The 27,356-nt window shown below is 34.5% G+C and overlaps 1 protein-coding gene across 1 annotated transcript; it reads right to left on the reverse strand.

Moving 5' to 3' along the window:
- Positions 1-17,583: 17,583 nt before the first annotated feature.
- LOC120084455 (aspartyl protease family protein 2) lies at positions 17,584-19,296 on the reverse strand. The gene has a single exon (XM_039040238.1). It carries the CDS (start codon positions 19,184-19,186, stop codon positions 17,813-17,815), a length of 1,374 nt encoding a protein of 457 aa, XP_038896166.1. The 5' UTR covers positions 19,187-19,296; the 3' UTR covers positions 17,584-17,812.
- Between the last annotated feature and the right edge of the window lie 8,060 nt (positions 19,297-27,356).

A 27,356-nucleotide genomic window follows, 5' to 3' on the forward strand; every position in this document is an offset into this window, starting at 1 on the left:
CACAAATTAGGACCACTTCATTTGTAGTACTTTATAACAATTGTAACATCTACAAAGTGGGCATCATTCGATAGTGTTACCAGAATAAGGTGCCCAACATTATTCATGTACTAAGACCGTTTTGGCTATTTACTCGAAATTGATCTACTCTTATGTCTTTGTATAAAGTTTAAGTACTCATGTAATGACCATGGATCTTTATTTTATTGGATTTCGATTAATTCTAAAATGAAATGAGCTATTCATACATCGAATAATAAATTTATTGAATCAATACTTCACTAACATCTTTATTGATCAACAAAATAAGTTTATTGTTTATAAATCATGAGTTTTAGGACGTAAAACCCAATAGAGGAACTACTATATCATGATGATAAGTGAAACAGACCGTAAGATCACTTCCTCAAGTCATGTTAAAATTTTTGCAATTCAACGAGGCTAGTCGAGAATGTGTATGGCTAAGATCAATGACTGAACACATTCATGGAATATGTGTCGCTTGTCTTCTAGTAAAAATATTCCAACGATATTATATGAAGACAACACAACATTTATAGCTCAAATCAAATGAGGATATATTAAAAAAAATAGAACAAAGCATTTTCAATAAACTTTTTCTACACTCATAATTTTAAAAAAAAATGGCAACATCACTATACAATAAATTTATTTGAACAATAACCTAGCAGACTTATTTATAAAAGCATTATTGATAAATGTACACAATGCATGATTTTTGGACATATAATTTGATAATTTTGCTTAGTCAAAGTTGTTATATATATGTTATTTACCCCTTTAGTTAGTTTAATTTGATAAAATGATCGAGTATATGTATTATAACGGTCTAAAGTATATTTTTACTGAATTGGGTTGACTCTATAAGCTTTTACCGTTGTTTTTAACTATTTTGCACAAGTTGGTTGTGATGCACCCACATCGTCCAAAGGATGCGCCCGCATAAAAAACCCTAAATTCCATAATCATGCCCAATTGTGCGTGAGTGCTATTTTCTCGGTCCACAATAATTTTTCAATGCTGAAATTTCCTGGGAGTCGTTCAAAACGTGAAATTCGGCCACCTCTCAACCAACTTGGCCTATATAAAGGAGTGAAGGCCTTACCTTCAATCATCCTTGAAATTCAGCTTTCTTGAGGAGAAATCTCAGCATTCCGTCCAAAAACTCTTAAAGAATTAGAGTTCCTCTAAGGAACCCTAGGGTTAGCTCATCCCTATTGTATAAAGAGAGGATTCATCCTTGGGAAAGGTGAATTCGACCTGGGAAGCACTAGAGAGTATGAGATTGATTCAAGGGAGTTCTATTTTTTAATCTTCCACCTTTGTTTCATTTCTACTTTTGCACTTTTTTTTTATTTCCTTTATTTTTCCTTTTAAATGTAGATATTGTAACCATGACTTCTGGATCAATGAAATATATTCATTTTTTCTTAGTTATGAGCTAAATTTTTAAGGGATTAGATCATGTGGATACTCTAAGATCTTATGGCTCGAGCAATTGCTAATGCACCTCTTTCTACTTTGACTTTTGCACTTCCTTTATTGGTTTTAATGACAATGTGTTAAGTTGAATTGGCCACTTAATTTAACATACTAGTGGAGTCTTAATGCTGAGAAAGTTAAGATATAAACCGATTTCACAAAGGAATATGGGACTAAGAGCCTAGAGATAGGACTGCCACTTGCGCTTAGAGATAAGGTACACTATAGGATAAAGAAATTGCATGAAAATGATCTAAGATTCAATTAGCCATAGAGATATAGGTCTAACTACTTAGGCTCCTAAAGAAACTTGATACAAGATCGAATAAGAGACAATATTTTTTTGTCTATGTTAAGTTATTGTCGACCTAATGCGGCTGCAAGGATATTACCTTTTTAGTTGAAACTAGACTTTAATCCATGTTTATCAATTTTTGTTTATGTTGGGTTTTATGTCCTAAAACTCATGGTTAGTAAACAATAAAATAGATTCTATTTTATAATAAAGTTGTTATCGAGGTTTATTTAGTAAAGATGTTATTAAATATGTGAATTACAATTAAAAACCCTAAATCCAATAAACTAAGAACCCCTGGCTATAGCATGAATACTTGAACTATATGTGGAGACATAAAAGTGGATCAAGTTCGAGTTAATAGCCAAAACGATCTATAGTATAGGGATAAGACTGGGTACCTTATCCTAGGACACTATGGATGCGGCCCACATTGTATTTGATACAAACGATGTGATCCTGAATCATTCATGTGAAGACATGCAAGTGGAGGTGTCCTATACAATGAGTTTGCATAAGACCAAACCAAGAAATAGTCACTTTTACTTTTTAATGATGTTTACTATTAAGTCTGACTATTTCAATACGATGACCTAGGTAACTTGATCTTAATCTCGAGCTAACTATGAACTTCTGTTTATTCGAAATTATCCTTTAATCTCCATGGGTGAGAGTGGCCCAAGTTCGCCGACCCAATAAGCCTACTATTTTAGGGGTAAGACTGGGTAGATAGCGGGGGACATAATCTTGCAAGATGTAGTTCACTCCTACCTAATTTTAAGGATAGTAGATGGGTTGTTCTCTTAAATACTGACTCCGGGTCTTGAACAAGGGGCCTTACCCTCTCATTGGCCCGAGAGGGACTCGGTTTAGTGGTTAGACAACAAACCAATTGTTCATTAGAGAAACAGTGGGACTTAAGAAACAAGATGTAATTGCAGGGATAAAATGATTATTTTTCACCTAGCTGTAGTTACGAACAACCTATGACGGATCGAGTTACTAATCATCATTATATCGAGGGGACAGAAATATATCTATAGTGAGAAGAGTGCAACTACTGGGCTATAGTGGAGTTTTCCGGTAGTTAATGGATGTTGGTTAACTAGGTTAAAGAGTTTAGTCGATTAATCTCGAATCGTTGGAGCTTATAATCTGTAGATCCATTAGGTCTCCCTGCTAACTCATATCGGACTAAATCTTAGAACAGTGTAATGAGAAAATTTGAAACATTCAAATTTTATTTTAGGAGTAAGCATTAATTATATTTGATATCTTAATGACTTATTGTTTAATTATGAATTAAAATGATATGTAGAGTTGGAATTTTTTAAATATGATTTAAAGGCCAAACACATGAATAAGGATTTATGGTCGGGATTGGTGTTAATTATTAACTTAATTTGATATTGAATTAATATTATTAATTAAATTATTAAATTAATATTTAAAATTAATTGTTAGAGTTAGTTTTATTTAAAATTAGTTTTAAATGAATTTTATTTAACATTAATTAATTGAATTAATCTTATTTAAAATTAATGGAAATTTAAAAGTGGATTTTGGTGGATTTTTCCTAAAATCACTTTCATTACACCATTTTGAAACACATATAATCCCACTTAAATTTAATAATTTATGTGTCGCTTTGAGATGAATTTAATTCTGCATGTTTTCTTATTTAAATAGAAGAGAGTTTGCAAAGATTTTGTTCTTCTTGGCTGACTTGTGAAGTTGAAACTTTCTCTCAAAGTACACAGCACCAATCACTCTCAAACTCTATTTTTTCCTTCAAATTCATCACAAACTTAGATCCCACAATCCGTTCTAAGGTCGGACAATAGCGGGGAAGACTCTAGCGGTGGTCCACAAAGTGTTCGTGATAAAAAAAATCCAAAGAATTGCTTTGATTTTGAACTACATCAAGGTTTGCTTCACAAAATTTGTTTTATAATTTTAAATAAGCATGCTTAATCCTAAAAATCAATGTAATTAGAGTGTTTTAGATCCAAATTTCTTCCACTTGCATGTTATTTACTTCAACAATTGGTATGAGAGCATATTTTAAGCACTCAATTTGCATTAATTTAAGCTTTATGGATGAAATTTCGTGAGATGAATGTGTTGGTTGCTAAAGTTGGATATATTACGGTTTTGGCATCAAATTAAGCTTCATTTTGTTGAAATTATTGTAATTACCCACTTATATTTGAGCTTTAATGTGTGAAGAAGGGTATGTAATTTTGCTAGAGTCATTAGAGTTGAAATTAGGTTGTAATTTGAAGAAATTTGGAGCAAAATTGAAATAGGAAGCTGGGAGCCGAGGTAAAGCATTGCAATGCTCTATAACAGCATTACAACGTTGTTTATCATTTTTTCCAGAAACGCACGCAAGAGGAAGAACGATCCAAGAGGACTGGTTTAGTCCGGTTCAGCCTTTATCCAACCAATTTTGCTTTATTTGAAGTTTTTGGGGTTTGGTTCAAGCCGTTTTCACTTGGTTTGGGCCCGTTCGAAGTGTTCTAGAGTTGTTCAAGCCATTTTTCAATTATTATTGTCATAATTTAGTTGTTTGATAGCCTAGGATGCCAAACTTGTTCCACTTTAGTGTGTTTAATTAATTACAAATTATTAATATATGTTTTAATTAAATTAAATTTGTTTGTGCATAAAGTATGCCATATAGATTTAAAATCTCACCATAGGATAAGCAAAGTATGTTATAAGTATTATATTATATAGTATGCATGTATAGGATTTCATGAGAATTGATATTAATTGTTATATTAATTTATGAAATGTTTGATGTATGTTATGGATATTGTCTGAGTTATAAGTGTTATAAAATAAATTAGACTTTTAAAATCTATAATAAAGATAATTGCATGCTCACATGGAGTCAACAATCACAACCATTTTTAAATAGTTAAAATAGGTTAATAACTTGTAAAACTAAGGATACAAAAAAATTCACCCAACAAGATCCTATCTCAGGTTGGAGGTACTTAAGTTGATGGTTTATGGAACACCTACTACCTGGGGATCGAGCCAGTCGTTGAGTTAGGTTAACTCGATTTTATGATCATGCGTGAGCAATGTAAGGTTTTAAAGAGTTTACCACTTAGACATTGTAGGTTAAGTCCAGTATAAAAGTTATACTCGAATAAACACCTAGACTTAGGATATGTTTAATTAGCCGGAATATACTTAAGTAAAAGTATACCAAAACCATCTAGAACACTTAAGTAGGAGAAAATTGGTATAAATGATATATTATTTTTAGCTCTCACGTCCCTAAGAGTTCACACTGTGAGATTCATGCTCGTGTCACCCTGGGCACGACCTCCATTTAGAAAGTGTTTGCATGGGCCAATAGCAAGGTGAATAGGGAAAGTTGTTCATAGTAAGTGGGAGAAGAAAATGTGTCAATACATCCCCGTGAGATTCCCATATTCCACCTTCATATCGTCTTAGAGCGACCATCCATTTAGAGGGTCATAATATGGGGATCGATACAATGTAAACTTCATAAATGAATAGGGTCTCTTAGGTTCATTCTTAGCATTGTCTTTTCATTCGATAGCTTGTTGGGATCGATCTCTAGGATCTGAAATGGAGGGTTACACTTACAAGAAATACTAAATGTTAGTAAGTTCTTGACTAGATAAGCGATAACTAAAAGCTATAGGAATAAGAGTTATTCTAGTATTAGTGTTTTGTCAAGAATGTCTTGGTTAAGTGATGGAGTAATTGATTGCCCCTTGGTAACGGTTATTCTGACTCACTGATGTATCATTGCAAAATTAATAAATTATTTGGATACATTATTACTTTTGCTAAAACCTGATTGAATTTAAACAAACAATTCACTAATAGAACTTGTTTATTTTTCAGCATGTCTAGCTCATTAGTTCAACTACTCGCTTCTGAAAAATTAAATGTAGACAACTACGTAACTTAGAAATCAAATTTAAATATGATACTAGTAATCAATGATCTTTGGTTCGTTTTAATAGAGAGATGTCCTCCGAATCCCAGCTCATCAACAAATCGAAATGTTCGGGAATCCTATGACAGATGGATTAGGGCAAATGATAAGGCCCAAGTCTATATCTTAGCGAACATATCTGATGTTCTGTCTAAGAAGCATGAGAGCATGGTCACTGCTAAGGGGATCATGGATTCGTTGCATGCAATGTTTGGACAACCTTTCTCATCTGTCAAGCATGATTGTCTCAAATATGTTTACAACTCATATGTAGGAAAGAACCTATATTAGAGAACATGACTGGATATGATGGTCCACTTCAATATAGCGGAGGTAAACTGTGTTGTCATTGATGAGAAAAGTCAAGTTAGTTTCATCATGGAGTCTCTTCTGAAAAGTTTCCTATAGTCCTACACAAATGCGATGGTGAACAAGATTGAGTACAATCTGACTACTCTTTTGAACGAGCTCCAGACATACGAGTCTCTTATGAAGACTAAGGGACAAGAAGGGAAAACAAATGTTGTTACCTTAAAGAAGTTAAAAAAGGGATTATCTTTAGGAACTAACTCTAGACCTTCCACTTTAAAGAATAAAAGTATTCAAATGAAAAATAAACGAAAAAAGAAAAGTAAGGCTCCTGTAACTCGGAAAGGCAAAGAAAAGTGTTTTCACTACAACGAAGACGGTCACTGGAAACGAAACTGCCCAAAATACCTTACGTAGAAAGGAGCTGAGAAAGTAAAACAAAGAAACTAGTTCCCAACGACCACTTAAAAAAGGCGAGACAACTCTTAAAGTTGGAATAGGAGAGGTCGTCTCAACTAAAGCAGTGGGAGACTTGAAGTTGTTTTTTGAGGATAGATTCATTTTATTGGAAAATGTACTTTTGGTTCCTACTATGAGAAGGAATCTAATATCTATTTCTTGTTTGTTAGAACAAATGTACAAAGTATCTTTTGAAGTTAATGAAGTGTTTGTTAGCTCAAGAGGTGTTCAAAGTTATTCTGCAAAACTTGGAAACAACGTATATGTGTTAAGACCAACCAAGGCAAAAGCTATTTTAATTACCGAGATGTTTATAATAGTTGAAACTTAAAATAAAAGGCAAAAAGTTTCTCCTAATACCTATCTTTGGCACTTGAGACTTGGCCACATTAATATCAATAAGATTGGGAGATTGGTCAAGAGTGGACTCCTAAGTCAATTAGAAGACAACTCATTACCTCCATGTAAGTTCTATCTTGAGTGTAAGATGACCAAAAGATCTTTTACAGGAAAAGGTCTTAGAGCCAAAAAACCCTTAGAACTCGTGCATTCAAATCTTTGTGTTCCAATGAATGTCAAAGCACGAGGAGGGTATGAGTATTTCATCAGTTTTATTGATGATTATTCTAGGTATGACTATGTTTACCTAATGCATTACAAGTCTAAAACCCTTAAAAAGTTCAAGGAATATAAGGCAGAGGTTGAGAACTTGTTAAGCAAAATAATTAAAACACTTCAATCAAATCGAGGTGGAGAATGTATGGACTTGAGAGTTCGGGACTATTTGATAGAACATGGAATCTAGTCTCTGCTCTCAGCACCCGATACGTCTCAGTAGGATAGTGTATTGGAAAGGAGAAATAGAACCATGTTAGACATGGTTTGTTCCTGATGAGCTATGCTCAATTGCCTAATTCGTTTTTGAGATATGCAGTAGAGACTGCTGTATACATTTTGAACATGATTCCTTCAAAAAATATTTATGAAACACCATATAAGTTGTGGAGAGGGCATAAAGATAATTTACGTCTCTTCAGAATTTGGGAATGTCCTACACATGTGTTAGTGTAAAATCCAAAGAAATTGGAACGTCGTTCAAAATCATATGATACCTTAAAGAAACAAAATGTGGTTTGTTTTATAATCCTCAAGATAACAAAGTATTTGTGTCATAAAATGCTACATTCTTAGAAGAAGGCCATATGAGAGATTATCAACCTCATAGTAAACTAGTATTATGTGAAATTTTCAAGGAAGTTACAGATAAACCAACAAGAGTTGTTAATCGGGCTGGCTCTTCAACAAGAGTTGTAGATAAAACAGATAATTCTAGTCAGTCACATTTGAAAGTGCCTCGACGTAATTGAAGGGTTTTCCATCAGCCTAGTCGTTACATGTGTTTAATAGAAACTCAGGTCATCATACCCAAAGATGGCACTGAGGATCCATTGACCTATGAACATGAAATAAATGATATAAACCGAGACCAGTGGATCAAAGCAATGGACCTCGAAATGGAGTCTATGTACTTCAATTCGGTCTAGAAACTTGTAGATCAATCGGATGAGGTAAAACCTATTGGTCGTAAATGGATCTATAAAAGAAAACGAGACCAAGCCGATAAAGTACAAGTCTTTAAGGCTCAACTGGTGGCAAAGAGTTATACTCAGAGAGGGGGTGAACTATGAAAAAACTTATGGAATCGGTTAAGGTTCATGAGCGAAAACGAAGATCAGATCCAAATTCCAAAATTTACAGAATATGAATTTTACAAAATAAGATACATAAATTATGCATTCAATTAAATAATTATACAACATGCTCGAAAAAATACAAAAGAGAAAAATGGGTTTAAAAAACCCTTACCTTTGAAGACCGATCTTCAATGGAAATCCCTTGAACGGAATGAACACCACCACGAAAGCTAGCTCAATATTCTCCCGGTAAAGTACAAATCTTTAGGGCTCGACTGGTGGAAAAGAGTTATACCCAAAAAAGGGGTGGACTATGAAAAAACTAATGGAACCGATTAAGGTTCATGAACAGAAACGAGGATCGGATCCAAATCCCAAAATTTACAGAATAAGATACATAAATTATGCATTCAATTAAAGAATTTTACAACATGCTCGAAAAAAATACAAAAGAGAAAATGGGTTTAAAAAACCCTTACCTTTGAAGACTGATCTTCAATGGAAATCCCTTGAACGGAACGAATACCACCACGAAAGCTACCTCAATATTCTTTAGGTGAGAATCCAGGAGTGTGTGAGCTCTAACTATTTTGGAATAGGGGAATTTTGAGAGAGATAAGAGAGGAGGAGGAGATATAGAACTTTTTCCAGAACTCTTCTATAAAATTTGTGTGTTGATTTGTATGAAAGCCAGAGGGAGAAGATCAAACAACTGAAGGATCCTTATGAAGGGTCCGTAATGGAAGCGGATTGTCTCAATTCCCAAAATTTCACAGAATACTAATTTTACAGTGACCATACATTATGCATCTAAAAATTATAGCATGCATAAGCTTAATTAAAGAGAAGAAATTAGAAGGGTTCAAAAACCTTTACCTTTGAAGAATAGTCTTCAATGGATTCCCTCGAACTGATGAACACCACCATGAGGAGTAGGGCTCTGGCTATTTTGGTGAGGGAGACATAGAAAAGCAAGGGAGGAGAAAGTAGAGATAGATTGAGAAGAAAAAACACAGAATTCTTCACACTTCACCTCCGTCTCTTAGTTTCTGTAAAAACCAAAAACAAGAGAAGATCCTTTAACTCCCACTTACACGTCCTAGAGAGAAAGATAGGGAGGGAGTTACAATTCCCTCCCAAAAATTGATTTTAAAAATAAATTAAATAATTTATTTATTTAATAAATCATTTAATATATAAAATTATATGATAACTACCTTATCATATGATATATACATTAAATTATATGTTGTATCAAATATAACATATAACCTATAATTTTTATATTGTATCATATACAATATAATCTATAGTTTCTATTCTCTCACTAATGACATTTAATATAAATCTCATTTGTATTAAATTTAATCATATGAATCCAATTCATACAATTAATATTTGAATTGTTGGGGTTGATGCTCTAAACTCTCGTTGGGTCCTGTAGTTTGTAAACACAGTTTTGAACAAACGCTTGAGATGTAATAATATATGATATTTTATTCACTATTGTCTATGAAACATGAGATGTTTATTTGCTTTACCACAAACCAATAAACTAAGATCCCTGGTTGTTGTTGTAACTTAAGCATGTATGTGGAGACATACGAGTGGATCATGCCTTAAGTGATAACCAAAATGATCTGTAGTATATGGATATAGGAGGAAAACCTTATATTGGTGATGCTACGGATGCGGTCCGCTTTATAGAATAGTTACAAGTGTTGTGACTTGCTACAGATGGTCTAATTCTAATCATTCATGTGGAGACATGTGAGCGGGGGGCATCCTATACAAAGGAGTTTGTATAAGACCGAACCACGAAGTGTTGTAGTCTCGTTATATAACGTCGTTCATGACAGAGAGTTCACTTCACTAAGATGACCATAGGTAACATGGCCTTAATCCTGAGTGAGTTGGGAACTCCTTTCTTTGAGGGCGGTCCTTTGATTTGCATGGGTGCGAGTGGCCAGATTGCCAACTTAAACCTACCACTTTGGGGATTCGTCTAATTGGAGAGTTGGGAACTCAGCTACACAAGATGAAATTCTCTCCTTCCCCGAAGCAGGGGTAAGTAGATAGATTTCTCCCTTAAGGGTTGATTCCGGGGTTTGAACGATGTAGCGCCACACACCTTCTCATGGCCCAAGAGGTGTCCACACATAGTAGGACTATGTTGTATTGTTCATTAGAGGGATCAGTGGTACTTAAGGAGTTAGATGTAACTATAGGGGAAAAACGATAAATTGGCTCAGCTGTACTTACAAGCATCTATGAAGGGTTATCGTACTGTTGATTGGTTATATCCGATGGACACAGAAATATATCTGTGGTGAGAAGAGTGCAACTATCAGTCTTTAGTAGAATGCTTGGAAGTTAACGGATGGTGGATTTCATGGCTAAAGAGTTTAGCCAGCTATTCCCATACCGTTGGAGCTTCAAGCCACAGGTTCATAAGGTCCCCTTGGTAGTTCAATGGATTCAAGTTGAGAATCATTTTTTGGGTCAGTTTGAGATGTACAAATTGACAACAGAGAGTTTGATTATATATGATATGATTAAATGGGTCAATTATATATGATATAGTTGACATGATGTATGAGATACATTAATTGGAGGAAAATGATATAAATATGATTTATATCTAGTGGAGGAGAAAAAAGACTATGCAGGGATATTCATGGGTTGGGTTGAAAGACATTTTAGACCCAACCCAATTGTTCGGGTTATAAATTTCTTCAACCCAAATAACCTTTATTAAAAAATGAACCCAACTCAACCAAACCATGAAATATTTAGGTTGGATTGGTTCGGATTAATCGAATCATTTGTTTAAAATTTTGTTCTAAAAAGAAGCACAACGTAAATATGTAAAAATCTTATTTAATTATTTTCATATATTGAATTAAGATTAACAACTCAATTTCAATTTAAATAGTGAAAATTTTCTTTCTAAAGTGCAAAGAAACTACTTTTAAGAGTTGTTGAAGAATAAATTATTCAAAAATATTGGAATTAAATAAATCAATATATGTGTAAATAATTGTGTTATAAATAATAAAAAACCATATTTTAAAGGTAATAATAAATTAGGGTTGGTTCGAGTTGGTTTGGGTTATATTAGATGAACCCCTGAACCAACCCAACCCATAAAATTTTCATTTATTTGAACCCAACTCAACCCAAATCGCGCGGGTTAGGTTGGGTTGATAGGTTTTTTCGGGTCATCGGGTTTTTTGAACACCCCTAGGACTATAGTTTATATGTTGCATGTGATGTGATATTAAACTATAGGTTATAAATATAATATGATTATATTTATTTTTAATTAAACAATTATGAGATAACTGTTGGTGGTTTTTCTCCCTAAACGATCGTGTACACATGCAGATTTCCTAAATGGTCGTATAACTTTTCCTAAACGATCGCGCGAGTGATTTACCTAAACGATCGTCTAAACGATCAACACCGTTTTACTAAACGACCGTGCACCCTTTGCTAAACGATCAAGCACCCGTCTATGCGATAGACACAAAATCTCTCCCACTTGCTTGGTCATTGTAAACGATCATAGTTTCCTCTTCCCCTCTATCAAATCCAACAAAGCCCACACCTTCTGGATTCTCACTCCGATAATGCCGAGGTTACTGAGTGGTGGTGTCCTCCTTGCTGTCTGTTCGTGTAGAAGACCATTCGGTGGTGAGCGACAGTGAGATTTGGTGAATGATAGTCTTCGTGTGCATAACGACAGCGAGAGTTGTTGGTTCTGATGAGAGCGAGAGATCAAAGAAGAAAATTTCTTCAAGAGGTATGTCTCTCGGTCCTTTGTTACTTAATTGTGTAAAGCATGCCGTAATTTATTAGTAAATGCATAACTTGTATGTTTGTTTGTTCATGCGGTATTTCTATCATAATGAATTTGGAATGTTCTTACTTCTGCTCATAGGTCCTCTTTGATAAGAGTTCCTTGATGAATCATATTCAAATATTTATTTCCTCTCATAAATACTTAATAATATAATGTATCAAATATATCATAGTAATTATATCATATATAATTAGAATTAATTATATCACATATAATTAATTAATTCCCTCAATTAATTTGTACAATTCAAATTAATCCAAAAAATTATTCTTATTAATTCTTGTTGAGCTACCGAGGGGACCTCATGGACATGTAGTTTGAAGCTCCATTTGGTATGTGAATAATTAATTAAACTCTTTAATTGATTTATTCACCATCCATTAACTGACGGATACTCCACTAAAGATCATCAGCTGCACTCTTCGCACTACAGATATATTTCTGTGTCAATTGGATATAACCAGTCAACAGTATGATGACCCTTCACAAAATTCTCGTAAGTACAGCTGGGCCAAAATTACCGTTTTGCCCGTGTTGTTACATCTAACTTCTGAAGTACCATTGATCCTTCTAATGAACAATAAATCATAGTCCAACTATGACCAAACCCCTCTCGGGCTAGAAGAGAGTGTGGCACCACATTGTTCAAGTCCTGGAATCAACCACTTAAGGGAACAATTTATCTACTTGGCCTCGGAACTGGGGAAACTCCTTCTTGTTAGTTGTGTTTCTTGCTCTCAATCGAATGAATTCTTAAATGGTAGGCTTATTGAGTTGGCGATCTGGCCACTCTCACCATACAAATCATAGGACCGTCCTCATGGGCAGAAGTTCACAACTCACTCAGGATTTAGGTCATGTTACCTATAGTCATCCTGGTAAAATGTAAGTCTCTATTATGAAAGGCGTTATATAATGAGACTAAACATTCGTGTCCAGTCTTATAACAAACTCCTTTGTATAGAATATCCGGCTCACATGCCTCCACAATGAATGATCAGGATCAGACCATTTGTAACACTTTACAACAATTGTAACATCTACAAAGTAGGCCATACTCGTAGTGTCGCCAGGATAAGGTATCCTACCTTATCCTTCTACTAGGTTATCACTTAAACATGATCCACTCATATGTCTCTACATACATGTTTAAGCTACAAGATAACCTTGGATGTCAGTTTATTAGTTTCTGGTTAATGCAACTAAATTTTGAAATAAAACATCATATTATTTTATTACATAAAAAATGTTTGTACAATACAATTACAATTATAGAACCCTATAAGATTTAGAGCATCAAATCCAACAATCTCCCTCTTGACCTAAAGCTAGTGGGATGTACAATGTAAAAATCTAAACTAAAACAAAGTACACAAATCAATAAACTAGGGCAACAAACACGCCAAGTACAAATCTTCCACTTGCCCTAGTCTAAACGTGGATTGTCTCATAGACCCATACTCTGTAGGTGACCCTTAAACACCTTAGCCATAAGGGTCTTTGTAAATGGATTAACAACTTTGTGCTCCAAAGCTATCTGCATGACGATCACGTCACCTCGATGCATAATCTTTCGGATGAGATGATACTTTCGCTCTATGTGTTTCCCGTGCTTATTACTCCTAGGTTCTCAAGAATTAGCTATAACACTACTATTATCACAATAAAGTATGATGGGCTTTGACATGTATGGAACGACTTCTAGATCAGTCAAGAATTTCCTGAGCCAAACAACTTCCTTAGTAGCTTCACAAGTCGCTACATACTCTGTCTCCATAGTGGAGTCAGCATTGCACTCTTGCTTGATGCTCCTCCAGACTACTGCTCCTCCGTTAAGAGTGACCACTGATCCTGATGTGGATTTCCTATAATCCTTATTAGTATGAAAGCCAGAGTTCGTGTATTATGTAAGGATCATATCCTTAGAACCATACACGAGCATGTAGTCCTTCGTTCTTCGTAGATACTTAAGGATATTCTTAATGGCAATCTAGTGATCATATCCTGGATTAGACTAATATCTACTGACTATCCCCATTGCATAGCAAATGTCAGGTCGAGTACATAACATCGTATATATTAGGCTGCCAACAGCCGATTCATAGGGGATCTGTCTCATTTCCTCAACCTCTTGAGATGTTTTAGACAATATTACTCCATGCTTGAAAGGTAGTAAGCCTCTCTTGGAGTTATGCATCGAATACTTGACAAGCATCTTGGCAATTTATGATGCTTGAGACAGAGCTAGCGTTTTGTTCTTTCGATCTCTAAAAGACCTGAATTCCTAGAACAAACTAAGCCTGTCCCAAATCTTTCATTTGGAATTGGGTCACTAACCAGTTCTTAACTTCAGTCAGTAGACCTATATCATTCCCAATGAGTAGGATATCATCTATATATAACACTAAGAAAGCTACTGAACTGCTAATAATCCTCTTGTAAACACAAGGCTCATCAACATTTTGATCAAATCCATAAGATTTAATCGTAGTATCAAACCTTATATTCCAAGATTGAGAAGCTTGCATCAGGATTCAGTTCATAAATAGATCGATTAAGCTTGCAAACCTTTTGCTCTTGACTTTGGGTTATGAATCCCTTGGGCTGCTCCATATAAATGGTCTCCTCAAGATTGCCATTCAGAAAGACAGTTTTAATGTCCATTTGTCAAATCTCAAAGTCATAATATGAGGCAATGGGCAAGAGGATTTGAATAGATTTTATCATGGCAACAGGTGAGAAAGTCTCCTCATAGTCGACTCCCTCAACTTGGGTATAACCCTTTGCCATTCCTCTAGCTTTGAAATTTTACACCTTCTTGTCAGCACCCCGTTTCCTTTTGTAGATCCATTTGCGATCTATAGGTTTAACCCCATCAAGTAGATTTACAAGATCCCAAACCGAATTGAAGTACATCAACTCCATTTCGAGATCCATAGCTTTGATCCACTGATCTTTATCAACATCCTCCATTGTCTTCTTTTAAGACAATGGATCCTCAACATCTCCGTCAACTACTATAGCTAGGATTTTTGTTAAACTCATGTAACGAATAGGTGAGTTCACAACCTTCCCACTGGGTCGGGGCTTACTCAACTCTTGAGGTGGATTTGACCTACTAGATGACCAATTTCAACAACTCTTGTTGAGGTGTTGGCTTCTTCAACAACTCTTATTGAAGGTTTAGTTGATTCCTTGGAAAGTTCATTCAACGCAACTTTAATGTGGGGCTTGTGCTCCTTTATATAGTCTTCTTCCAGAAAAATAGTGTTTGTCGACACAAACACTTTATTTTCTTTAGGGTCGAAAAAGTAACCACCTTTCGTTCCTTTGGGGTAGCCTACAAATAGGCACAGTTTTGAATGAGGTTCCAGTTTCTTAGGATTTTTCTTAAGCATAGTGCTAGGCAACCCCAGATTCTGAAATGACATAAACTAGCTTTACAACAATTCCATAACTCTAAAGGTGTTATTGTAACACTTTTGGATGGAACAAAGTTCAAAATATACGTTGCAATCTATATTGCAAAACCTCAAAACGAATCAAGTAAGGAAGAGTAACTCATCATAGACTAAACTATGTCCATTAAGGTTCAATTTCTCTATTCTGATACACCATTCTGCTGAGGTGTACTAGGTGCTGAGAATTGGGATACAATTCCATGCTCTATCAAATAGTTCTGGAATGTTAGATCCAAAAAGTCTCCACCTCGATTAGATTGAAATGTCTTAATTGTTTTATTGAATGCATTTTCAACTTCTGCCTTGAACTCTTTTAACTTCTCAAAGGATTCCGACTTATGTTGCATTAAATAAACATATCATATCTTGAATAATCATTAATAAAGGTGATGAAATATTCAAATCCTCCTCTTACTTTTACATTCACCAAACCACAAAGGTCTGAACGTACTAGCTCTAGGGTTTTTTTTTTTTTTTTTGGCCCTGTGACCTTTTCCACTAAAAAGTCTTTTAGTCATTTTTCCTTCGAGGCATGACTCACACGCAGGTAAAGAATTTTCTTTTAACTCGCTTAGAAATTCATTCTTCACCAACCTCTCAATCCTATTGAGATTGATGTATCATAATCTCAGGTGCCAAAGTTGGACATTTATTTATGAGAAATTCTAAGTCTTTTATGTTGAGTTACAGAAGAACATTTAAGTGTTATGGACGGTTTTAGTCGCTAATGGTCCTAGCATATAAAGATTGTTTTCCAGTTCAACAGAACAAATATTGACACTATTATTTGAAATAAACACTTTATTTACAGAAAAATTTATACAATAACTTTGTTCTAATAAACACTTTACAAAAATTAAGTTCCTCTTCAAACCAGGAACTATATATACATTTTCTAGGAAAATATATTTATTCTGTAAAGTTAACTGGAAACCTCTCACTGCCACAACTGAGACGATATGCCCAATTCCAACCCGCATCGTCATCTCTCTAGCTTCCAATTGCCGCCAAGGACTAATTCTCTGAGCTATTTATTTCTTTCAAATATTATAATTTCTTGATATTTTTGTTCTCATAGTGCCTCGTTTCACACTTCAGTTTTATAACAATCACAAATCTTTAGGAATTTTCATTTTTATTTTACTTTTTCATGTTTAAATTTAAACTTTACTATCCACAAATTTACTTTATATATATTTTCTAAATATCTAATATTTTCATAGCTCTAACACCTAGAATAAATTAGTCCACTCAATATTATGTAGGCAAAACTCGTGAGACTTCAACACTACCTAAGTTTCAGTTTTATCAACGGGCTCAAAGTCTAAAAGCTGACCCAAACCCAATCCAGACTGGATCTAAGCTTGATTCAAAGTTAACATTTGATTAGCTTAACCCAACTTATTTATTTATTGGATTGGATATGACTCACTATTTGGACATGCTATTGAGTCAAATAATAAATGATAAAATAATAGTGGAAATAAAAACAAACAATATTTTTTTTTAACAATACTTGGGTGCACCCATATTGTATTTATTTCCATGTAGACTTTCAATCATAAATGAAAAAAATATTAAAAAATATTTTAAAAAAAAAAAAGAAATTTGTAATACTTTTTCACAGCGTGGAACTTTTATGATCCATATTTTTACCTAATTTAGAGTTTTTACATGTTAATTTTGTATTACTAAGAGGCTTTTTCCTAACAAAGTTACCACATGACAATCTGTGGTTTGGCACTTATGTGATCTGAAAAAAGATTGATACAATTTGGGATGGATGTGCACCAAAATATTTTTCAATTTCTACATTCTATAGATTAAAATGGGAATAAATTGAAGTGACTAAACTAAAATAAAAATAATTACGAGCCTAGGAAATGAAGTTGGATAGTTGGTGGAAATGAAAAATACATTCAATTTGAGATGATAACACACATAAAATTAGATTCTTTAGTTGACTTAAAAGTATTCCACTAAAAACAAAAGGACACATGTCCAAATCATTAACACAAACCAAATCACCTCCAAGTTAGAGGCTTTAATTACTTTAAATGGATAATAAATACAATACACAGCAAAAACAAACCTTAAGAAAATCTTCAATCTTCATCACGAAAAATTACTAATTTTTCTGTTTAATTTTCCTTTTCTTTTCTTTTTTTTTTTTTTGGTTATCACTCTTTTGTTCCTATGAAAAGACAAATGTCACAAATCTCATCTCAAAGTCGGAGATCACGTGCAGCCACGTGGAGCAAACCCGATCCGAGAACCCGACAAATCGTACACAACCCGAAATCCTTGCTGTTGAATATTCCCAATAATCGACAAACCCGAAATGGTACCCGCAAACGCAAAGCAAAAGCTCCCATTGTCGTCAACCGGAATCAAATAATTCGTCGCCGGCAACGACATGTCGGCTCCCCGAAAATGCAACACCACCGTCGGCACCTTCACCGTCGACTGACCCGACAAGTCGTAACACGTATCGAACAATGAAAACTCCGGCCCTTTTTTCAAATGCGCCGCTCCGGCCCGGAATGCGTCGCGAAGAGCCGTGTAAGCCGGCCGAGTCAGACGAGTCACGGACGTACCGGAATCGATGATGACGCCGCCGTTTCCTGCCGGATCGAGCTTGAAGAGTGAGGCGGAAACGCCACGGACTCGGACTCCACCGACGCTGATTCCGATAAGTTCAACGTAATAGAACGTCTCTAATTTCGGGTTCCGAATTAGAGGAGTGAACCGGGCAAAACGGGAAATCGCCGCATCGCCGAAAACCATGGAAGACGGTTTAGAGGAAGCGGACCGGTCTACCAAACAATAAGAGAATTTATGGTTGAACCGGATTCCAGTTTGGGAAGGGAAAGACAACCGGCCTCGACCAAGGCCCAACAAACCGGCTGCTCCGACGAACAAACCCTCATTGTGGTGGCCGCAGCCGAGGGCGACTTTCGCGATTTTATTGCCGCGAAACGTGAGGGTTTCGGTGGCGAAATCGCCGGTGGTGAAGGAACCATCGCCGTACGAGACTTGGTAGAGGCAGGTGTGGCGGCGAGTGCTGCAGCCGGAGGAATCGAGGCGGCGGCAGAGAGGGGAGGAACAGGGGATTCCGGCGAAGGATTTGGATTTATAAGGGTTGAAAATGGGGTCAGATTGGGAGTAGCATTTCCGGCAAGGGGAGCATTGAAGCCAAACGACGTCGCTGCCGGTGTCGAGAACCATGTAGAGGTATCTCGGAGGGGTTCCGACGCCGAGGCGGGTGAAGTACTCGCCGCTGCCTTGGGCGAGGCCGGAGATGACGGAGCTGCTGAAACCGGCGGCGCGTGCAACAAGAGAATTGAGCGCGTGGACACGGAGGGCATCGCGGTGGAGTCGTAAAGTGAAGAGATCAGAGGGGGTTTTGTTGAGAGAGAGTGAGTCCAAATGGTGGAGCTCAACCGTGAGGGCGGCGGCCGATTGGAGGGATTCGGATTGTGGGAAGAAGGTAGGAGGAGAGGGGGTTGGAAGAGGGCGGAGAGTTAAGGTTTGAAACTCCGATGCGGCGGGGGAGGCGGCGGAAAGGAAGAGGAAGAGGAGGAGAATTTTGAGTATAGAATGGAATTCCATAATTTTGAGTGTGATATTTGGGAGGAAAGAGTAAAGAGAAGATATTATAATGGAAAGGAAAAGAGAGAGATGAGCGGTATGTGCGGTACTTTTAGAAGTGGGGGTTGGGGGTGCAAATGTGTAATGCAGCTCATTTTTCTTTGTTTTTTTTGGTGCGGTGCTTTCATCATTTAATTTCTACTTTTTCTTTCTTTTTTCCCTTCAATTTTTTACTTTCAACTTGGTGAGTTTTTGGGAGATTTGTACTTTACTTTTGATCAAATTAGTGGGTGGATTTAGCAAAAATTGATTTTTTATTTCTTCTTTTTTGTGTTTGACTCTATTTAACCATAATTCTATGTATTATATGCCAACTTGAGTATAATTTAACTAGGTAAGAGTAAGACATTATATTTGTGTTTTTCAAAAATTAGATCTTCAAATTTCTACCTCTGCGTTGAAAGGAAACTAATTGATGTACTAAATTGATCGTTATTGAAGACACTCCAAAAGTGCTATTTTAAGACTCAAATTGGACTTTAATTGTATGATTTAGTATCGTTATGCTAGTATTTTCTACAAACTGAATTATAAAATGAGATTTGAGAAGTTGGAAGTGAAAAATGGTGGAAATTTAGCCTAATAACGAATTCTAGGACCAATACATGGAGAAAAAAAAAAAGAAAAAAGTTATAAAAATAAAAGTTCACAACGCTAACAACCCAAGAACCATTGGAGGACAATAAAGCGTTGCGACATTTTGAAGGTGAAGTTTCATTAGCATCACTCGACACTCCAGGGCGATGAGGCCAACACTTGATTGAGTTGCGATACGATTGACCAGAGTGTTACTTAAGAGGCATTCATGTAAGAGTTGGGAGTATCAAATTTCAACGAAGATTAGAGTTTAGGGTATCGAGAAAGTCATTTCAAGAAGCTGTTGAAGAATGAATGTGAGCTTAATGACTTCAGTCGAGAGCTTGCCGAATAATCTACACGGTGTCGATGACAATTGCTAAGTTGTTTTCCCTTTCCCTTTCTCTTTATATGTTCTAAATATGTGGCTAATTTAGTCTTGGATTTGTATTATGTAATCATGATCAACTAAACTCATTACTTCTATGGTATGGAGATCGGTTTGAGGATCAATGTATTGTTGGTTGCACATTTTGGGATTGAAATTGTTAATAATTTTTTTTTTTTTTTTGTATTAATCGACTGCAATCAATTGGCCATTGCTTTTCGTTTGTGTTATGATGTCATTGGTCAAGAGAGAAGTTAGCTAGATCTAAAAAATGGACTTTCATTTAATTATGCATGATAGTGATAGGAAAATGATAGAAACTGGTCATGAAGGATTGTAATATCATGATAATGTTTTGTTTATAGAGCGTTTGATATTAAATGCTAAGTGTAAGGAAAGAATGAGATTGAGACAGGAAATTCAGAATCTAAGGCTTCTAAGTTCATGTAGTTTATAGTGATTCAGTCCCCTTAGGCTGATTAACTGACACGATTAAACCAACGACTGAATCTATGCTTTAAAATTGTTAATCCATTGAAATTTGTTTGATTTGTACATTTAGATTGATTGAGGAACTTGCATGAAATTTCGTGTCACCTATATAAAATTGGCAAGTCATTCCAATAGGTAAGCATAATTGTAATCCCAATCTCTCTTGTGAAAGATATATGGTGTTAAAACGTTTAAATATATTATAATTTGACACATACATTTGTATGTATCGATTATATATGTTAGATGTTTTAATTTTAAGTTGTAACAAAAGAATAATCAAATATATTATTGTTGATGTGCAATTATGATCTATTACATGGATTTGGATTAATGTGGTGATCTAAGCTGCTCTTAGTCACCTCCTTCGAGTTGAATTGTGAGTCAGAATCTCACATCGGTATGGTGTTATGCCCAACACACTCTGGTGCTTAAGTCAATGTAAGTTAAAGTATTATTGAGTTGAGGGCAAATGAAGTATATATTATCACATACCTTTAAAGGAGGAAGTTGATATATGCCATGAAATGCATGTTTTTGGGCTTTTATTTGTGCACTTTTATTTAGAAAAATGAAATTTTGCTTGTGTTTTCTCCTAAAATTAGTCCTAATTAGTTCAAATGAGTTTAGGATGGTTTGACTGAGCTTAAAAGATGTTATTTGCTTATTTGAAGTTGTTTTTGTGGATTTTTGCAGGAAATTGAGGCCATATTGACAATTTTTGTCTGATGTGGCCATATCAACAGATCTGTTGTGGCCGCATTAATAGGCCCTAATTTTCCATATTTCAAACTAATCAATAATAGTTGCGATTTTCACACTCCAATCAGTTGGCCAGCCCCGATTTTACCTGGTAAACCCTCAAAACATGAGTTTCAGCTCTCCCCAACCGATTTGGAGTTTATACAAAGAACGTAAGTCTTTCATTTGAGAGGACCAACTTTCCATCGCCGAAATCATCACCATTCTTCACCATTTCTGTCATTAGCCAGCCCCTTGGACGTTTTCTCAGCTTCTTAATGCAGTAGCCTCAAGAACGAAAGTTCCTCTAAGGCATAGTGGCTTTAGGTCATCTCATCTCGTGAAAGTATGTGGTGATGAACGATTCTTCCTTGAGAAGGAGAATCAACTTAGGAAAAAACTAAGGAATTGAGGATTTGTCTTAAGACCCATTGAGTTGTATTTTTCCAACATTTATATCCATTTATTTATCAATTTTTTTTTTTTTAATTTTCTTTCACCAATCGAACTCTATCTTGTAGCTACGATTTATGATTTAATAAAGTTTGTTATTTTGTCATTTATCATGGGCTAAATCTTCCTAGGGATCTAGTAATGTAGACGCCATGGTTGTCATGGCTTAAGATATCTAGCACATCACATCACTTTGTTTTACACTTCCTTTTTGTTGAATTAAAAGATAAAATCGGTAAGTTAAACTGACCACTTAATTTAACGATCTAGCAAATCTTTAATGCTGAGAAAGTTAGGGTGTAAACGGATGTCACAAAGGGATATGAGACTTCGAGCCTAGAAATAAGACTGTCACATCACTTTAGAAATAAGGGGCACTATAGGATAAAGAAAATGAACTTGAATTAATCTAAGATCCAACTAACCATGGAAACATTAGACATTCGTTGCTTAAACCACCTAAAGGAACTTGACACAAGACCGAATAAATGTAGTTTTCTGTTCATGTGTAATTCATTGTTAAGGTGTGATGTGACCACATCACTTAAGGTATAGCACCTGAAAGGTTGAAACTTTGCTTGCCCCGATTCGATTAACATTGTTTACTGTTTCTAAAGCTTTTTTTCACTCATCACAATATAAACTCTTCCTTGGTTACCTCGGTTTCATTGATTCATAGTCATAACTAAATTAAAAATCAATATAGACCTGTGGGATTCGACACTTGAAACACTCCGAATTTATTACTTCATCGATAGCGTAGGCTTATATTGGGACCTCACTTATCCATAACACTTCGTTGCTCACACATCTGATCGATTAGAGGTATACCCCCTATTTATACCACCCTCTCCACTTACACTATCCTTAGGTCTTGTACTCAAGGGCTTTATGGTAGAAATGGAGGAGTGCTTGGGCTTGGGGCATTATAGTCTTTACCCCTTTTGTGAAGATGAGAGGCAAGATCAGGGTTAGCCCGACTTGGCCTTTATGACACATGATGTAGTCCCTTTCCTTTCGAGAAATATAGATGCAATGAGCCCCTCAGTTCTGGCTCGTGGGCTCTTTGGCAGGTTCCTTTGTAACATCTTCCCTTATTAAATGCTGACGTGACGAGCTCCTTGATCTTCGACTCATGGGTTTTTTGGCGATTAAAAATGTAGAGACGAAAATAAATATTTTGAAAGTATATAAATCACAATGAACTAATGGAAAAAGTACAAGAATCAAAATACAGTATTTAACATTTTAAACCCAAGAGTAATGTAATTACCTCCATCTAAACTCTTGCCGCTATTATATATCTCCATAACTATTTTCATATTGTTTTTGTCTTTTTGTTCTTTTTTTTTTAAAAAAAAATATTTCCTAAGATCCAATCTAATATTCTTTATCTTATTCCTAACTAGATACTGAAACCTACTATATTCAATTCTAGATGGACTTGTTCACATCTTATTTTAATCGATTTCGGGTCCGTTTGAATTAATAGAACAAAATATTTTTTAAAAAATTTACTTTTATTAAAACACTTTTGATGAAATTTATTCAAAATACACTTAAAAAACTATTTTGTATGGTTGATAAAATACTTAAATTTTTCTTCTAAAATGATTTATTTTTTAAATTAAACATTCGAAAATATATTCCGATCACAACATTCAACTTTAAACTCTCACCTTGGGGTGTGGGAAATCATTTTCCAATTTTGAGAAACAAATAATAAATACGTTCTCAAAAATGGTAATGAGTGACATTTGCATTCACAGTACATATTACAAATATAGTAACAGCCAATAGGAGTATGATTTTGAAAATGTAGCAACTATTTTATATTCTTTTTATTTGCTACTTTATATTCTTTTTATTTGGACATTCTTAGATAATATGTGCGTAAAGTTATTCGTAATTTCATTACATGATTTTTTCCCCTCTCTAGTGAAGGAGTAATGTTACTAAGATTTACTTATTCATTAAATAGGTATTCAAAAGTATGTTTGATAGGGATTAATTATTCGAGTAGGCTAAATCCAATTATATAATTTTTTCATGTAAAACTTTAGGATATTTATGAAAAATATGGTGTACAAAAGAAAAAAAAAATCATATTGAAAATATAATTGTTTGGACACACATCACAAGACAATATGGAAACGCCATTAGAGAGGCATTAAATACATAATTCAAATATATATTATTATGGATGATTTTGGATTGTAGGACATAATCGACATAACATAGAAACATTTGCGACATGACAAAGAAATCAACAAGATCACACCAAAAGTATAGCACCTTAGGACCAAAACAGACCTAGGGGAGAGAATTGGCCCAAGTTAGTGTGCTTGGCTAAGCCTAACAAAATGCCTAACGGGGCATGCCCATGCATACTCTGGCTTAAAAATACCATCTTAATACTAAAATGGGTCTAAGGGGAGATGCTCAACCTCGATCCTAATAAAATAGCCAATGAAGCCTACCCATCGCATGCCCTCATCCGAGGAGATAAAAGGTTATCGTAATGTAGCTCTGAAAATCTATAGACAATAACCTTGGTTATCTATTCCTATAAGTACAATATTATAGCTCCATAGAAAGTAAATCAACTTTAACTCTGAAATCCTAAAGCTTCCACACCCTTTCATTTTTTTGACTTAAGCATTGGAGTGTATGTGATAAATACTACATTAGTGTGTAGCTTTTGTTTTATATATCACGTTCTTCCTCCCTTTAAACAAATCTACCTTTGTTGTCACATGAAGATCAAACTTTTTTCTTGTCCAGATTTTGACTTCAACGTATATAATTAATGAAATTAACTCAACAAAATTAAGATTTGTGTTTTAGTAAAAATGTTCATGAATAAACTTATTACTATCATTACTTTTTGAGTTCAACCATGGCTCAAAGGAAGCTCAAACTATTTTGTGTGGTATTATTTTTTTTTTCGTACTAAACCATTCTCAAATTGAAAAAGTTTGCAAGTAAAACTAAAACAGTGTCATGACAATATCGTTTGAAGAACACTTCTTTGTAACTTTTAAAAAGCTACTTTATAAAGATTTTTTTTGGAAACTTAAAAAGCATAAAACATAAACAAAGTGTTTTCTAGTTAGAAAGAAAATAAACAAAATTAAAGGGAAAACCTATCTCTAGACACAACTACATCGATTTACGGAGATTGTTCTTCAATACATACACACATGAAATGTTGGTTTTCCTTGCATTACAAATCAAATAATGATCACAAAACATTTAACGGATGCTGAAGAGAATGAACGAATTGATCTTTGCGTAAAAGTTCAAACACCCATGCAAACTATTGTTCAAGTAAATTTTTATATCCTCAAAAAATCCAATACCTAGTTGATATTAGATCGTCCTTGAACAATCTATTTGCTGAATCAAAAGATTCAAATTATGTTGGCTCAGATTTGTTGTATATTATAGTGAAAGAAAATATTTTCAACTCTATGTAACCAAAATAATGTTATGTAATAAGGTTAGTTACTTTCTATTTAATTATTTGTTAAGCAAGTTGTTATTTTCTAGTTTCAACTTATTGTAATCTCCCCGATCTATTTAAGTGATATTTTTAATCTTCAAAGATTAAGGATAAATCATTTCACACTCTCACAATTTGTGAAAGATTCTAAAATCATGGATAACCCTACAAAAAAAAAAGAGGCAAAATCAATGTTGGGGAGGGCTTTAATGCACGATGCCACAAAATAGGTTTTTGTTTTAGTTGGGACATTTAGACTCCAAAGCTTTCTCTTCCTCTGTTGACGAGGAGACTTCATTTCTTTCATCTTGTATATGACTTTTCGATTATAATATCAAAAAGTAATGATCATAAGAGGGAGATTGGGACAATAAAATACTAAAAGTAATCTCAACATCTATTCGAAACTTTCAAATATCAATAATAAAATTTAAAAAAAAAACAACAAGAACGTTTACGTATGGAAGGAAATAAAATTGGACATCAAATTCCATATAGAAATATAAATTCACTCAAAATCTAAGTATACCTCATGATCAAAATAAGGGCAAAAACTTGAATAATTTTTCAAGCCTTTTAATACAAAAGCTAGCATTTGTACTTACAATAAATGAAACGTAGTAGGGATTGACATAGAACACATACTTTCAAGTTTCACCCATTCGTGCATGCATTTATTGTAATTAAAAGTTGGCAACTACATATTTTTATTTAGTTTAGTACACAATAACAATTAATATATTTATTAGGTCCACCCATGTCTTAATTATACATTTATTACTGTTTGAAATTTATTTATTCATGAAGTTAGACCCCTATTATACCATTGATTGAAACATATATATTCTCAATAAAAAAGAAAAATTAGAGATTCGGAATTCCTCACTTTTATAATGTAGTTGAACTCAAAAAGAAAGAAAAGAATAAGTTAGTTTTAGTAGCTCCATAAAATTATCATCTTTTTGGGCCTAAATCGTGTTAGTTCGAAGAAATTTTATGATTTAATGTGCTTAATTGCATAACATCGAGCTCGAGAGTCCTTTGAATTGATTCCAAGTGTTTTGAGCCTAAATAGAGCATTTTTGGGTTTTATTTGAGCAACCATGCTCAAATGAATGTTAAAAGACCAAAATGCCCTTGCTTAGGACTGCTCAACATAATAAGACAGAAGGTAAACATCGCAATATTTTATTACAACGTTGTAACACTTTCGAGACTTAAGAAGTCCAGTAGATCGATTACTTTGTCTAATTAGTCAATGTCGTAGGACACTCGTTTTAGATTTATCAAACGATTTGGCTAAATACTTGAATGAAAAGATGTCTACCATTGCAACTGAGTGGACTCCCTTCCTCTAAGCTAGGTTGTATAGTGAGTTTATTCTTGATTTTTAATTTCATGCTTTTACTTTTTTCCATTAATTAATTTTCTTCAAACTCTCATCGCCCTAAAAGGAAAATATCATAAAAAGTTGGAGTAATTCTAACCTCCACTAAAAGGAAAAGAATGATTTGAATATATGAAGAATAGGAATAATATTACTTTTTACAATTATTTAGCTATAATTCTTTAAAACAATTTCTGAAAAAAAGAAAAATATCTTTCCCAACTAAAGTAAATTAGAATGGGGCCTCCCACTATCAGCCAAAAAGAAGAATAACTTCCAACTCTCACTTCTTCTCAGCTTTTGCTTTGCTTTTCTCTCTCTCAATATTAACACAAACAGCTGCCTTTTATAAAGAGTTGGAAATTGGAGGTGTGAGGTTGAGGTAAATTACAAGCTTGGAATCAATTGAAACTAAAATCCAAATTTTTATTATTTATCAAAATTATTTTAATTTTGCTGAATCCAATGCTTCTTAATCATTTGGAAATAAAAAGTTAAACAAATACACCATTAATAGATCATTTGGAGAGAAAAATGGGTATGTTTTTCTTATCTATTCTTTTCTTTTTCTTTTCAACCCAACCCTAAC

The sequence above is a fragment of the Benincasa hispida genome, chromosome 9 (genome assembly GCF_009727055.1).
Source record: "Benincasa hispida cultivar B227 chromosome 9, ASM972705v1, whole genome shotgun sequence".
Lineage (NCBI taxonomy): Eukaryota > Viridiplantae > Streptophyta > Magnoliopsida > Cucurbitales > Cucurbitaceae > Benincasa > Benincasa hispida.